Here is a 17,079-nt window from a genome sequence, read left to right on the forward strand (position 1 = left end):
CAAAGGTCAAAGGTCACTGTGACCTAACCAAATACGTTTTCAGCCTAATGAATGTGATATCTCAGTAACACCTTTAGGGAATTTCTTCAGATTTGGCACAAACATTAACTTGGGCTCAGAGAGGTGCAAAACTGATTAGATTTTGGTGGTCAAAGGTCAAAGGTCACTGTGACCTCACAAAACATGTTTTTGGCCATAACTCACAAATTAATTTGCTAATTATGACACATTTTAACACAAATGTCTAATAGGGTGAAATTATGAAGTGATGACATTTTATATCCAAATGTTCTAAGGTCAACTCCGGCTATTAATCAGTGCTATAACTCAGGAAGTGGAGATTGTGAGAATATTTCCTAAAACTTACCTACAAGAGATGGTTATTCTAGTTTGTGACACTATTGTTACTGTGTATTGTTAAGAATTGAATTTTGTTACCGGGTTAAGTTTTAAAGTCTGAAATATAGTAGTCTTGGAACACCACACATGTTTTTTTTTACCACTGTTTCAGAATTTAAAGGGGTTTCAAAATAAAAGTCCTACCTCCACTTTGACACTAAGTGCTCTGCGATAAATAGCACAATATGGCATTTTGGTCAAAATAATCCACAAATATTCACTAATATTTAATGACAACTTCCAAAGAGATGTGCAGATCTTGTTATAATTATTATAAATAAAGATAAGCTGAGAACAGCAGATGGTAATTATGTATTATGATAGATTAATAAACAGTTATAATGGGTTGGTCGAGTTTGAGCAGGAACACAAATTCAACCAAAGAGCCAGACGGTTCTCCGAATCTTCTTTTTAACTTTGTTACAAAAGCAATATTCCATTTGCACTCATAGAGAAAATGAAACGTGTGCGCAGTCTTAAAATCAGCAGGTTTTGTGTGTATCATACAGTAGCTGGTGTTTGATTCAGTTTGCACCATGTGGGACTCAGAAAGCAGTTGGCCTGGATCAAGTTGTGGGTGTAGTGAAAGGATGGGAGGGGGTGGATGATCTGACAGCTCCACAGCAAAGGAAGAAATCTCTGTTCATTTGTTTAAAAAAAAAAAAAAAATCATCCATTGAGTCAGATTGTGTGTAAGTGTATTCTGACTCATCTTTCTAACTGAATTGCATTAGACGCAGATGAGCCGTTATGAAGATGTCACACAGCCCATCTCAAATATAAAAGACAACATGTTTTAATGTACTTATAGGATACATTTAACATTATGAAAACACATTAGTATTGAACTCGTCAGTTGCCTTTGAAATGAATCAATGTTATTTAATTGCATTCGGTTCGTTCTGCTCGTGTTTGAGATGACATTCTTGAGCACCTAAGCTTTTTTCAACGGACCGTCATTGGACGATCATTAAGACTCCTCTCCGGTGTGACGTCTCATTCAGCCTTGATATGGAGATGTTGAAGTTTTTATTGATTCTAGGTGGCACTGACTGCTCTCTGCCACTTTATGTAAGAATCCAGTTTGAAAAAATAGCCATAAAAGATAATTACGAGGAGAGAACTCGTCAGGGAAAAAAGAACATCTTGACCACTTGTTTGATGAATGAAATATAAACATGAAAATATAACTGAGGTTAAATCAGTCCAGCTGCTTCTAATCGCATTAATTTGTTTTAAATCATTTTCAATTAAGTTTCGTTTATCTTGATACAGGCAGCACAATGTGCTTCCAGTTTTGTCTCCGAAAATCCTGAAACAAGAGAGCTGCACTTGAAACAGGTGCAGTGATCAGATCACATCAGCGACCTGTTTTTCCCATTTTAAGAAGAATAAATCCTGAAGGCTAAAGACTGAGACTAAGCAACTACTGAAGGGATTTTTGCCAAGACGAGAGTCAGCCCATATCTGTTCCATTCTCTTCATGTCTCAGGCCACCCCTTGGCGATGCACAGTGCGGTGAAGTTCTCCAAGCCTAAAGGGATCTTGACCCTGTTGATTTGGCAAACCATGCAGATGAGATGTTGCTAAGCACCCAGTCTCCCTCTGCCAGCGTAAAGGCCACGTGGGAGCACTGTGGAGGGGTAGATAGCTGTGCTAGTTTACTGCCGCGTAGTCAGCTCTCCTGCGGTGTGTATTTCTCTCTCTGTGAGTGTGTAGGAGAGTGTGAGTGTGTATGTGTGTGTGTGTGTTTGTCACAGCACAACAACCCCAGCCCCCCCTCCCCACACACATACACACATATACACACACACACACACACACACACATATACACACACAGACTTCTCTCTCTCTCTCCCTATCTCCCACCCTTCTGTATTTTCTGGGCATTGCTCCCTGGCTCTTAGGATTAAAGGGTGGTTTCCACAGGTCCTCAATGTGTGACAAATCTCTTGATGGGGCCAAATCTCCAAAAGTCTTTTGAGCTGTAAAACCTCTTTAAAGGTGTTTTAAAGGAGTTTTAGCTTTTTCCTCTTCAGCTAATACCATTAGCAGTTTTGCTGTTAATGCTTTTAAGGAAGATCAGTATATGATAAATGCTGCAAATTGCTGAACTAGAGGAAACATTCATTTATTAACTTTTCTGCTGCTCAAACACGTATATATTAACAGAATTAATGTATGCACAACGTTCCCGAGCATTCCTCCATGTGCTATAGCTGACAAAGTGAGATACAGTGTAAAGTAAGATGAATGAAGTGAGCACTCATGAACTGTATGAAGCTCTCTGCACACACAGTGGAAATGAATAACATCCGGCAGTGTGAGAAAGCGAAGGTGACAGATACTGAGTCGAAGATGTATAATTGAACATGTGGTGGGTCTCTCCTGCCATCAGTAATTTCATCAGGAAAAGCAAAATGTCCTCCACCCCCGATCCAATCCCAAAAAAAAAAAAAAAAGGGAGTCAACAGGAATTACAAGTCTGTGTATGTTTGCAGCTTCATTTGCAGTTTGAGATTCACTGAGCATGTCAGGAGTTGTTTAGTCGTTGTCAAGTCAAGTCAGTTGAGTCAGTTTTTATTTACATAGCACCACATCACAACAGAGGTTATCTCAGGACACTTTTCAAATATGCTGCGCATGTCAATTTTCTGCCATCTATGTTACACGCAGAAGGACTCACGATGCTAAATATTGTTACAGTTAGTTATTTTCAAGGTTATTTGCATTTGTGGGATTATTGTTTATTAGCAGAACATCTTATAGCCACCTTAAACAAAACAAAAATCCCAGAGCGCAAGGGTCTCTTTTCTAGACTCATCTTTTAGCCCTGACAGTCAACAGTCACACAGGGAGAACCCCATCATTAAAGGACTTGACATCTATCTCTCCATTGACAGTAGCTTTAATAATGAAACAGTGCAGTGGAACCCTAAGACACTGTGCATCCAGTGAAAGAGACACACGGCTGTCATTTTTTCTCAACTGCTGTCTTGTTAAGTGAGGAAAACACAGCTGAAAGCAACAAGATCATACCTGTTCTCAGAGGACCGTAACTGAGTTGAGGGAATAGGCCTGCGACGAAAAAACAAAAGAAATTGCGGCGCTTCATCATAACTTCTGGAACTTCTGAAATGCGTTAAACGTCACAAACGGATGATATAAAACCGTGTGAGGGTGTCTGGGGGAGTATTTTTCTGGCGTCGAGAGACCAGACTGATGATCAGATAATGTAAGCTGGAAATTCTACTGGAGCCCCATAAGTAATCTCTGCCTAATTCTTGGCCCCAACTTTACCTATGTCGGATTATTTGTTTCAGTTTGATGGAGGAATATACTCAGGAAGAAGATGGAAACATTTCAGATGATGAATGTTAGAACAAGACTGATGGTGTTGGCTATTCATCAGCCTTATCAGATTTACTGAATATTAAATTCTATAATTGCATGTGCATGAAAATGTGATATTAATATTCCTATTGTTATTTTATATTTTATATCTATTTTCCATTTTGAGTCTTTTCCCTCATTATAAAATATATATGCATACACAGAGGTAACGCTGAAACCTTGTGAAAAATGCTAGTTTGAAGATATGACGTATTGGAATAAAATATTGCTTGTTAGCAGTTCTCTATCCAAACACATTGATCTGGGCATCAACCTTGATGCCCGGATCAATTGAGATTGATCCGGGCATCACCAATTTAAGAACTTGAATGATATGGCAGTTTAATTGTAAGATATGGATTCTGCACTTGCTACAAACAGCAACCCCCAAGATGCTGCTATGTGGGAAAAATATTGACTCTCCTTAATTTGATCTGCAATAACAAAGCAGCTGTAATCCATTGGGAAAAAACAAAATGTCCAGCATGGTACGCCTCACAGTGAATGCAATCAGTATGGCCAAACCCTATGGCAAAGGTTAAGGGCACTGTGAAGTCGAACTATGCAGAGTGCCTGTAAGGTAGGGTATGAGATGGAAGAAGACGGAGAGCCAAGGCCATGCGACTGTTTATAATATGAGACTTATTAGAGAAGCTTCTAAATCTGTTTTGACAGGTAGAACACTCGTGGGTCGACTGGTGCTGTCCCTGATGCCAGCCAGAGGCAGATAAGACAAGGATGGCAAAACTCCACAGTGTACTCCGCCAGAAATCATCAGTCCTGTATCAGGGATTGCTTCCCATTTGCGAATCGAGGCTTGAAATGAAATGACACTTCCTTAACGGTGCCTGAGTTCATTTAGGACAAAATGTCGACTAAGAAATGAAACAGAGAAATTATTTTTTGTCATTTACACCATGCACTTTATTGTGTATTTGTGCATGTAGCACATTTCTGTCTTTCAGGTAATGCCTCTGAAAGTTTGATCACTGGAAAACCCAAAACCACATTTATTTGAAGACAAATTATTTCCTGATTTCAGTCCAAAATTGTTTTTACATAAGAGCAGTTGTACCTTTACATGATGTTTTTGTCCTGGGTAAATCAGTATCATCAATATATTCCGGAACGAGATGTATTTTCATGTTGACTATCATTGTGTCACAAGCTGTTAGGTCTCGAGTGGGTGGAAATCTCAATTTGGAACATACAAACTTCACAAACTCTTCAGCTGCTGATTGTTATTTTAGTGCTTGTTTAGCTCGCTCACAGAGGGAGGGAGGAAAACTGCTCCTGAGAAAGGCTCACACAAGAACCAGATGCCTGTTCATTTATGATCTGTGCAGCAGTCATATCAATGGGGTGGCAGGAAATCAAATTAGATGAATTAAAGGAATTTCATCTTGTAAATGTTCTGAGGAAATGTGTGTCTGCTGTAAAAATAGAGCTGTGTGTGTTTTGTGCTCATTCACATGCTCAGTGTGTTGTGTGCAGAGGGAGACAAATTAACTCCTATCTGCATCATTTTTTCTGTGTATGTGCAGAAGAACCTCTAATAAAATAGCTAATATCACATGCTTTTTCCTCTCTCCTTGATCCAGGAGAGGCGGAGAGAGAAATCTTAATTGAGGGTACAGTAGGTGGTTGGAGACGAGAGGTTGCTGCAGTAGAGAAAATTCAGTAGTTTTAATCCACTCATCCACCCAGGCAGTGACAGCAGGATTACAGCAGAGACTTTATAAAAGAAGGCAATTATGACAGCACATGGCAATACACTGCCCTAAATTCAATTACCCTCTCAGGCACTTTTCAATTTTCTTTCATTAAGTGGATTAAGAAGAAAGGCATGTTCTTCAAGTTTAGAAATGATTAAAAGTCTAAAGAAAGATGAGAGGCAATGGAGAGGAGGCGACTCATTTCTGCTTATGATTAGTCATGGGTGTTTGCTGTAGGAATTCATATTTCGTGCATCAAATTGATTTTGTTCATCACGAGGCAGAGAAATGATCCATGTCGGGCCTGCACAGCTGAGAGGTTTGTTAATGATACTCTTTTGTTTTGTTTTTTTTGTTTTTTTGTTGTTTTTTTTTTGTTTGTTTTTTTACTCAGCCAGCTCCAACTTTTTCATGTGAAATGCATTTGCTGGTCCTTCAGCATAAAAGCACACCTTCAACAGAACAATAGATCTAGTTGCCAGCGTTGCCTTCAACAGAAAACAAAGTGTGACAGATGGTCACAAAGTTCCCTGGCAAGAAAATTTCCTCCGAACCCTGTGCAACCTTGCCGAGGCAACTGCTTTTTGCAGCTTTCCCCAAAAGGTTTCTTGGTTTATTTTTGTGTGAGACCCATAACTCGATCAGAGTTTCTGGAAAAGGCTCAATATGTCTCCTATAAATAATGAGAAAGTTTCCCTTCATGTCTTTTTCCACTGTATTATTTTTTTCCCATTTCTCCTTCTGTAACTCCAGGCTAGGAGCAGAGCCAAGTCTGTGTAATTTAGTTTCTAATAACACAGCACCAGTTAATCTATGGCTTAAATTCAAACATTTTATTGTTATGTTTGCCAGAGGTGTTTTTGTTTCAGAGCAGAGGCAGAAATATCCCAGTTTTAATAAGCCCTGAGTAAGAGGCACAGATAGTAGTTGTTACAGATGTTGCATCGGGTAATCTGAACTTCCAAGTTTTCCAAATATCACAAAAAAATCAATTTGGTCATTTTATATTTAACATCAAAATTCATATCTATTTTGTAATTTCTATGTGTCACATATTCTCTTTACTATAGAAAATATAAAGGTGAAAGAAGAAAGTATTGCACTGTATAGAGGGGATCAACATGATTTTTTTGTTTCTGTTCCTCATTTGTAGTCTGCCATTCATTTCAGGTCACACCCACATCTGTGATGCTGTCTCTGCCTGTCATTCCCGCCTGCTCCTATTTCCTCTCAGCAGAGGTCATCAGCCTATTATTTTTCATTATCTGTCATCATCAAAGAGGATGGAACCGCCTGCAGTATTTGGGAGCAGTGCAGCTCTCCAGCACAGGAAGAGTGATCGATGTGCTCCTCTGCCTCCCGATGAAAGAGACTACCTTTGTTCTTGCCTGGAGCTCGACACTTGTCCTGTTAAATCATCTTCCACCCTCTGTCTCTGTTACCATTAGACCGTGGTTTTCTCAAACCATGAATCAGACCCCAGTAGGGTCTCATACCTACCTGTGGTGGGCAAAACAGACAGTAGTTTGAGATGTCTAACCATATCTCTTTGTAAATTCAATTTGGTTTTTTTTCTAAGTCTTGTATTTGTTTATTAATCATAGCTATACGAAGAATTGTGTATTGCTAATAACTTAAAATGTTTCTGTCAACAGTGGCGAGTGACCTTTTAGTGCTTTATTGGTACTTTGAATCCATTTTGTATGCATCACTATAAAATCACTTAATAACCTATTCCTGTGACATTTGCAGTTCATCCAAGAAATTATTAAATGTATATGCTCATTTGTGTTCTTGGCAGACAGGAGTGGAAGCTTCAAGCTTCAACGTGTTGTGCATTCTGATGCTTTTCTGCTCACAACAAATAAACAGTGGTTATCTGAGTTACCATATTCCTCAATGGATGTTTTGGGGGGGGTTTTTTCGGTTTTTAACACCATTGTGAGTAAACTCGAAGGACTGTTGTGCATTAAAATCTCAGGAGATCAGCAGGTTCAGAAATATTTTTTCCCCTTACTAGTGTTTGATGTGAAGATCCTGACCTGTATCTGCATGATTGTATGCACTGCACTGCTGCCACCTGATTGGCTGATTGGATAATTGCATGGTGTACAGGTGCTCCTAATGTAGAGCTCAATGAGTGTACATTCATACATTAGCCCTGCTGGTAAATTAATGCAATGGGTGACTGTTATGTAATACCACTATTCATCTATAGGATGCGCCACATTTTCTGCAAAAGGCAATTTGTCCGTGTCCCTACCGGCTTCCCGTCGTCTACGTATCATCCCGGAAGATTTACCTTTATCCTGACACGTAGCAGCCGCAACCAAGTTGGCAGTGCTCTGGGTAGATTTGTCAAACATCACAGGTAAGTTTCAGCGTTTATAGCTCAAGAATAATGATTTTGTAAGAAAGGGCTGAATGGAGTATTAAAGCTACCGCTGATATTATGGGCGAAATATGCAAGCCAGGTCTCCACAACAGGTATATAGCTAGCATTAGCTGACCAACTAGCCGCAGAGTTAACGGTACGTTAGCCACCCAAAGATTAGCCTATTTAAATGTATTTTTGACAAGATTGGTTATCTTTCTGGTAACCGCGACTGTCAAGTCATTTGTTAATTAGTGCAGTTTCTAATTATTGGCTACTAATATACAAATTTGTCTCTGTGTTGTATGTGGAGCTTTATACGTTAGCCACGTTAGCTCACAGTTGTGTTTAAATCACACGGAGGTAACGTTATCCCAATGACAGTAGCTTTGTAGTGCTTTGTAGTGAGTAATAACACTTTCATCAACTTTAACTTTATGAATATGGACGTTGACTTGGTGTATAGGAGACAACAACAATTCCTGTCACGTAGCATTGGCTACCGTTACTTAAACTAAGAATGTGGTCCCAGCCTATGAGTTTACGAGTTGTAACCTGGTAATGTTTCATGACTGATTTGTAATTTATGACGGGATTTCACTCGATAGGACGATGTCAAGGCTCCTCATGGTGGTTTCAGGCTTTAAGGTGTTTAATCCCCAAAGAAATGATCCTAAAAAACGGAAAACTATTAAGTAGTAATTATTGCCTGTGCATAAGTTTGGGCCCCCTTACAAGTCAGCACTTGGTAACCCCACCTTTGCCAATTGTTAAGCTTGGGGATGGAAATATTCTACTTTGGGGCTATGTGGCACAGGGAACATTGCATGGAGGGAAGAATGGATTCCACTAAATATCAGCAAATACTGGATGTAAATGACAATACAATTCAATAAAGCCAGGTAACATGATCATCACTGTAACAGGAAAGGAACAAGGTTGGCTGAGAGTGTACAATGTGTAGTATAAGGGTAGTGTGTGTATATATAGGGATATTAAGATAAATGCCTCATTGCAGACAAAAAAAGTTATACTTCTATTTCTGTCCCTGTGTTTCTGCCAGAGTGAGAGATGTCAGGGTTTGACAACTTCAACACAGACTTTTACCAGTCAAGCTACAGTGTAGATGACCAAAGCCAGGCTGGCTATGGCTACAGCAACACTGAAAACCCATACAACAAGTAAGTGAAAAAAAAAGCCCTCCTTACCTGGTTCTCCCTTAACTGTAGACACCTTCAAGCGCAGCATTGTTACTCATTTATGTGCTGTTTCAGCTTCTGAGGACTAATCTTTTCTTACCTGTTTTAACTCTTCATTTAACATCTTGTAAGTGTTAACATATTTTTTGTGCCCGATTGAAAATCATCCTTGAGAAGCAACTTGCAATTATTAAGTAGAACTGGGTAGTCTTCTAGTCAAAGATTCCCTTTAAGTATTATTATTATTATTATTATTATTATTATTATTATTATGTGTTTTCCAGGCCATACGGTCAATATGACTACTCCCAGCCCATGGGCTACTCTTCCCCAGGGGTGATGCAGCCTCAGCAGCCATACACAGGACAAATCTTCCAGCCCACACAGACCTACACCCCATCCCCATCACAATCCATGTATAGTAGCAGCTTTGATGATGAGCCACCACTGCTAGAAGGTAAGTGAGCCACAACCTGGAAGCTACCACCTCTACATTGCTCTTTGACTCTTACACAATTCCTCTGATTTCTCTCATATTTGTTGTTGTTAACTGTGCTAAATATAACTGTTCTAAATATAGTGATTTGTTGTTATTCTGTTAGTTTATTGCTATTGCTATTTTTATAACTTATAAAACTTTTATGTGAGATCAGGCCACAACTTCTCAGAAGTGAGGATTTGCTTTATGTGCTGTGTTTCATATTACTCCAAACTGAAGAGGAGAAATAATCAGTTTGATGAAGGTAATCATTAGCTGCACTGTTTACTAGCTACCAGTTACTTTTGCAAAGGCACCACTATATGACTGAAATATAAAAATAAAGTGTTCCTGTTGATATCGGTCTGCAGTCACCTCAAGGACGTGAGTTCTGGTCTAAAGATGTGAAATGAAAATTTTATTCATCTGTTGCAGTGTCTAGCAGAGTCAGAGAATTTCTTGGCTGCAAGAAACTTTTGATAGAATAGGAAGGACTAATGAATAAAAGCAAGGCTATCTGCCAAAGTCACTGCAAAATTGGCAGACCTTAGTTTTCCAAAATTTTAAATTTTTTCCCTGTAATTACACACGAGAAAGCTTTTCATTGGCATAAACGCTGTGAAGTTACAAACAAACCAGCAGCATACTAATTTAAAATTGAATTCTGTGATATATGTTTTCCACTTTGTGTTTGACCTGTTGCAGTATAGTAAGACACAAAATGCTGGGAAATAAGCCATTTTACTGTTTTTAAATTCACTCTTATCAGCTCATATAGATTTATTTTCTGTTCAGTGCTTTCTTCTGTAATTAATTCTATTCACAGTAATAATAATAATACATTTTCTTTATAGAGCACTTTTCAATCTTCTCAGTAACTTTATACAGCAAGTTAATAAAAGATCCTAGAAAGCTAGAGCTATTTATATGGCCCCAATGACTGGAATGTGCTCCTCCAAAGTTCATACATACCTTATGTTGGGAGCTCACATATTATCAGATGCTGACTGCCATGGTAATGAAAAAAGCTCTCCGGTGTGAACTGCACCAGCAGCAATATTTGACACTCCTGATCCTCCTCACCCTTTGGATTCAGTCATTGGCATCTTAACATATCTCGACTTTTTTGTCTGCCAATCAACCTGTGTCTAATCAGTCTGCAGTGGTAAAGAACTGCCAACTTCTTAAATGTGTTTTACATTAGAGACATTAAAGTATAGTGTAACGACCTATAATACATAAAATGAAATAGCTGAAGCTCTTGACACATCTAACAGAGAGCTCCACCAGCACCACCTGACACGCTGCTCCATCTGGTCATAACTGCTGTGAAGTCATGTTTTGGCAAACGGACAGCTAACAAGGTGGAAAAACATAAAGAACGTGATGTTAATCGGATGCATTTCTATTAAACTAAATTCTCTATCAGTTAGATCCAGCTGGGAGCACTTTGACCATGGCTCTTGCTGTGCCTTGTCCATTCCTGTGCTTATGAATACATGTGTGGCACCATACAGCTATGTCTCAATGACAGATTTACAGTTGAGCTGCAGTAAATGAAAAACCTAAAATCTAATTCTCACTCTAAAATAAATGTAAGCTGTAGAGCTGAAGTCATGTCAAGGCTGTTCTGAGAAAAAAAAGCTCTAACTGAAAAATCAGATTTTTGTCCAGAGGTTTCTTTGTCATTGTAAGGGCTTTGTGTTTATGTAGCAGACTAGTAGCAAATACTGCACGTAATTGTATCTCTGAGCTTTTTTAATACACCTCTTCGTGCACTTATTTTATGGGATTCTTTCTTACTATGTTTTATTATAGTTCTAGTATCCAACATAACTAATGTGTGTTTTCTCGTTTCTCTGCTTTCTCTTAGAATTAGGAATCAACTTTGACCACATCTGGCAGAAGACTCTGACCGTGCTCCATCCAATGAAAGTAGCAGACGGCAGCATCATGAATGAGACAGACCTGGCTGGCCCTATGGTCTTCTGTTTGGCCTTCGGCGCAACACTCCTCCTGGTAAATCATTTAGTTAACACTGGTGAATAATGCTTCTGAAAAATTGTATCGATCCTTCTACGGCTTTTGGTAAAAACACACATACAGTATACTGTATCTCTACACCAACCTGTACATCTATCATGTAGGTGTGTCCACATCCATATCTTACTGTGGATGTTTTTTTTGTTTTTTTTTAAATTTCCATTCACAGTCAGGTAAGATCCAGTTTGGCTATGTATATGGTATCAGTGCAATTGGATGCCTTGGGATGTACTGCCTTCTCAACCTTATGAGTATGACGGGCGTCTCCTTCGGCTGTGTGGCCAGCGTGCTGGGATACTGCCTCCTCCCCATGATCCTCCTCTCCAGCTTTGGAGTCGTCTTCTCTTTACAGTGAGTACACAATAACAGTAAAGGTGTTTATATAACCGGTAAATGAAGCAAATGCTTTTCTTTGTATATAGACCATCCTACTAGACAGTGTGTAGTAGTATAAACTTCCCAGACAGGGTTTTATTGTATTAGTATAGTGCAACCTCTGTTAATAACACTGGCTAAACTGTGATATTTTCCCATCTTGATTAATGTGTAGGGCAGTGTAACTTTTGGTGTATGTTTGATAGTTGTACATTCAATAAAACTGGATAAATGCTGCATTCATACAGCTAATTGTTAAAATGATGAAAGCTAACCTCCTTCTTCCTTTTTTGTTCTCCCAAGGGGCATGATGGGAATTATACTAACAGCAGCAATCATTGGCTGGTGCAGCTTCTCAGCCTCAAAGATCTTCATCTCAGCGTTGGCCATGGATGGGCAGCAGCTGTTGGTTGCTTACCCCTGCGCTCTCCTATATGGGGTCTTTGCACTCATCTCCGTCTTCTAAAAAAAAAAATCATTGAGTAACAGTTTAAAATACTGCTCTCCAATTTCTGTAATATCAGTCTAATTAGTGTCAGTGTAATAAGTGTAATTATTGGCTAATTACACTGTTATTACAGAAAAATTGGAGCTGCTGTCTTAAATGGCACCAAGGTTTTTTTTTCTTTTTTTTTTTTTCTTTTATGAGCCTCCACTCTCACAATGTTCCAACTTGACCGTCTGCAGGTTGGATTGAATAGTGTCACTCATGTCTACTCCCCACCTTGCTCCCTTCATGCGTCTTAAAGGAGATGGCTGTCAAATAAACCTGGTGACAAACAACTCTCCTGTGGACAGCGTTGGGCCTTAAACAGCCTAGTACAGTCCTATGATTTTAAGAAGATGAAGGGGAAGGAAGTGAGCAAGTAGTTCACACAATGGAAACCCAAGGAGACACTTCAATTTGAACAAAGATGGGAAAAGGTTCTCAGTTTCCAAGACGGACCGATAACCAACGCTCAGCAAACCCTGCAGGTTCATTTGGAGCCAGTGGAAACGTCTCAAATCAAGATTTTTGCAAAAAGCTGTTGTGAGCCATTTCTGGCAAGCATCCATAGATTCTACAACTGCTAGACTAAGGGGGACACCCACTTTCATTCTGCGCAAGACTACAGAAGCTCATTCTACACCTCCACCCAGAAAAGGGTGGAATAAAAAAAACGGGTGTCTCCTCCTCCATATTTTTTCTTTTCTCCAGGACTGAGGAGCCATGAACCCATCATCTGCTCAGCACAGAAGTGATCTGATCTTTGATGTAGAATCAGCAGCTCTCCTATATCTTCACATGTATTATTTTATTATATTCTCTGGAGATTCATTCAAGTTTTGATGCCTTTCAAGAAGACAGAAGTACAGATTGCACATGAACGTTGTTCTAATTTTCAAAACCAAACACATTTGATTAGATATTGAAAATGAATAGTTTGAGAGATACTGTATGTGTCTGGTTACAGACATATAGGATGTTGCTGTAGTTTGCATCCCTTGCATTTCTTAAATCTTTATTTTAGAGTCAGCTCACTTTGTATGCTTTGATGTGTCATCTGTTGTTCATGTCTTCTCATGCACATTAAAGTTGTTTGAAGGTTATCTGCCTTTTGATATTCAAGGGTACATTGTATGGTGAAGTAGATAATTGTAAGAAGTGGCATGGCCTCTGTTCAAGAGAGACTGATACAGAGATTTTATTTGGCCCGTTGACCTTTAGTGTCTGTTGTGTGGCAGAAGAAAGGGTAGCGTGCACTGGAAGAAGTGGGTGTTTGATACATAATGACAGTGTTCAGCAGCCAGGGGAGATGCTATCACAGGTGGTTTAGATATCAAAGGAAATAATCTGCACACTTTGATCCACATCAGTGTCATTTTTTATTACTTTTTAGATATGGAAGACCTTCAGGTTTAAAACAAGGTTTGTAATTGCATGAGAAGTGAGTGCAGCAGGATGTGTTTGCACCTCCAGCTCTAAAGCTTGGGCAGGTGAAGGCAGTGTTAACCTCACATCGCACCTCCCGCCTCACTGTGTACAGAGTTTACCAGTCATCAGCTGCAGGTACTCTTGAAGACTCTCTGTCTCCCTCATGTGCTCACGGCCAGTTGATCACTGCAATTGGCTACTGCCATTAAGTGCTTCTGCTGAACATTTATTTTCATCAACTCCGGAATAGTTAATGTCATGTGCATGTAAATGTTCCTCAGTCAAAACATCACCGTCTTTACATCCTGACACATAATACAGGAGCTAAACATTCATAAAAATACAGTAACTTGACAAGAAATGTATTGTAGGATGCTTCTCTAATGGTGTAATTATGATACACAACATTATCTTATTACACTCAAACGTTGCCTTTTAACCATAGCACCAGAGGATGAGCTTTCACTGATATTACCAAAAAACAGCAGCCTTTTGCTTGAAAATATTTATGGAGGATTGTCTAATTGTGTCATGTTGATGAAACTACAGGCCACCAAGGTCAGTTGTGTTTGGCAGAATGAAAACCACAACTCTGACTGTTCTTAAACTGGTCAGCCTACGCTAGAAAGACATAGATTGACTTTATTATTCTTAAGCAAAGCTTTAAAATACAAGAACTCACATAATCTAAGGAGAAGGTTGACAAGAAGGGATGTTTATTTTTATGGTTAGAACACCAGCCTCTATTTTCCCTCTGGGTTTTCTTTGCACTAACATACACAAAACACATACACAGGGGGGGGGGCTCCTTAAATGGATGATAACCCACTTAGGAGGGATGAATAATTCAGAAATTAAAATGGAGTGCTTTTTCTATTTCAACAAACTCAACATCAAGGAGGAACTTTGCATTTCAAGCAAACCTAGCAGGAGCAGTCTGCTCTCACAGAGCCGTCTTCTGTATGTAACTATAATCGTTTTTGTATATACATTTAAAAAGAAAGTAAAATCAACTTGTATTTTAGTGTCAGGTTCTTTTTATGCATGAAAGTGTCCAGTGTTGAGCTCTCACAGGGATGTAAGCATTGCCTGTAAGTGTCATAAATTGCTTTTTCAACTCATTCCATGAGTGCGCGCTGTGGTGAGTATCTCGAGTGCTTCCAATTATTCTGTCATTCTGCGTCATCTCAGCCCAGGGGATCTCTGAAACAGTTGATATTCTGGTACATATAAGTCAGCAGGATATTGACATTCATGCCACCATTTGTGTATGTACAGTATCTGCTTCCAGCCAGCTTGCAGAGCGTGTGGGGTTTTGATATCTTGCATCAGAAATTATTCAGGGGCATCTCATATTTTCCCTCTTGAGCCTAGAGAAGGAATTCATTCCAAAATACCATGTTTTTCCTTTCAATGATTCAGTCCTCATCACTATCTGATGAGCTGATGAGGTTGAGAATAACAAAAGCTTGCATTTTCAATAAATCGGGTTAAAAAACATTTTAGTTACATTCTATTATTTATGTTTGATTGACATGTGATTGCTTCTCAAATAATAAAATATATAGACGCAGTAAACTGGTTTGACAGACAACAGTTACATGATCCATGCAAAGGCAGGTTGTACTGAGAGACATTAAAATGAACAGGTAGGTACTGCTGGTGATGGTCAACGTTCACTATGACGCAGGCAATCAAACAAACAGCAGTCAATCAAACAAACAGCAAGTCTCTCCTTGTGTTCCCATCTTAGATATAGCTATACTCATAAACATTTTCTATAGTATAAACTACAATAACTGGTTAGCTGATTAAAACCATTTTTAAGCTATCATACAGTCGTTTTTAGCCAAATTCATGATGCATTCTAATTTTGATGCACATTTAAATTTTGGTTACCTGCTTTGACACATATTGCTCTATTTTATTCATTCATGGGACCAATATGGGTTCAGAATTTGCTGAATGTGCTGCTGGGAGCCGAGCTTTAGCATCGGCAGAAACTTCTTACCCACAATGTTTTCACAACATTATCACTAAATCGTGGTAAAGATGGATCCAATAATAGAAGCTTGAAGCCAGAATTGAAATTAAACTAGTTGACTGTTTGGGATTTTTATTCCTTTTCCCATGTGGAGTATTTACTGTGCTGAACGTTCTGAATTTTTTTTTTTGATGGGAGCCAGATGGCTGCTGAAACGACCGAAAAGGCACCAATGCAAGAGAATGAGAGAGCTGTCTTCCTGTTTGTCATCGTCTCCTGAAACATTTACACCCAGGTGCCTCCAGAGGACAGTGTTGAGTTGCATATCGTCCGTCCTCTCGGGCTGACTAAACGGTGTGTTTTCGCTGTGGTCATTGGCTGCAATCTGACATTTCCCCTGGAGCAATGACTACATCGCTTTTTCTTTTTTTAAACTTCCTTACAGTCATTATCAGAAAATTTATGGCTGACTCAACATGTGTGAGTCACTTCAGCCTCACCCATTACTCAGTATTCAGACTGTTTTATTGCTTGTTTGTTTACACATATGTTTGCATGGCTCTTTGTTTTGTTGCTAGTTTATGGGCATAACGCAGTGTAACATGCCATTTGGTGGACACTTTTAATTAATTGCCTCAGGTATACTGAATACACATAATGTTCTTTTAACATGGGCGGGCCCTGAGAAATCACATCAGTCTCTAATTTTGTCCATGTCAACACCTATTACACAAGACAAACCATTACTGTTGCTAAACTGATACTGCTACTACAGTTCCTCTTGTCTACTCCTACTCATAGGATTGAAAATGCAACTGATCATCAGAGTCCTCACCAGAAATAGCTGACTAGTTGACTGGTCTGCTTGTGAATAGGAGCCACCATACCGTTATGTTATCTAATGGAGGATAATCTCACCTCCATCTGGCCGGCTTGAGCCTCAGTCTGTTCAGCTGTCTACACACCGACTGGTGGGTAGCAGCTAATGATGACATCGTCTCCTGCTCTGCCAGAAAGAAATACACGGGTCAAGGCAAGCTGTAGGGACGAAGGTAGAGAGGGGAACAGACACTTAACCTACATTTTTAGATATAAAACAGCATAAAATGGAATTTGCACAATAACTATTATATAATCTCTAATGAATCTGGCATAAACATCGAGAAGAGAGAAATGTGGGAGAGACCAGGAACAGCTGTCAG

General features: G+C 39.2%; 1 protein-coding gene across 1 annotated transcript; it reads left to right on the forward strand.

The window, feature by feature from the left end:
• Positions 1 to 7,752: 7,752 nt before the first annotated feature.
• Positions 7,753 to 13,568, forward strand: yipf5 (Yip1 domain family, member 5). Its single transcript, XM_056398268.1, has 6 exons — positions 7,753 to 7,880; positions 8,947 to 9,064; positions 9,367 to 9,539; positions 11,434 to 11,579; positions 11,773 to 11,954; positions 12,282 to 13,568. The coding sequence occupies exons 2-6, from the start codon at positions 8,955 to 8,957 to the stop codon at positions 12,442 to 12,444; spliced, it is 774 nt and encodes a 257-aa protein (XP_056254243.1). The 5' UTR covers positions 7,753 to 7,880; positions 8,947 to 8,954; the 3' UTR covers positions 12,445 to 13,568.
• The last annotated feature ends 3,511 nt before the right edge of the window (positions 13,569 to 17,079 follow it).

The sequence above is a fragment of the Seriola aureovittata genome, chromosome 15, assembly GCF_021018895.1.
Source record: "Seriola aureovittata isolate HTS-2021-v1 ecotype China chromosome 15, ASM2101889v1, whole genome shotgun sequence".
In the NCBI taxonomy this organism is placed as follows: Eukaryota; Metazoa; Chordata; class Actinopteri; order Carangiformes; family Carangidae; genus Seriola; species Seriola aureovittata.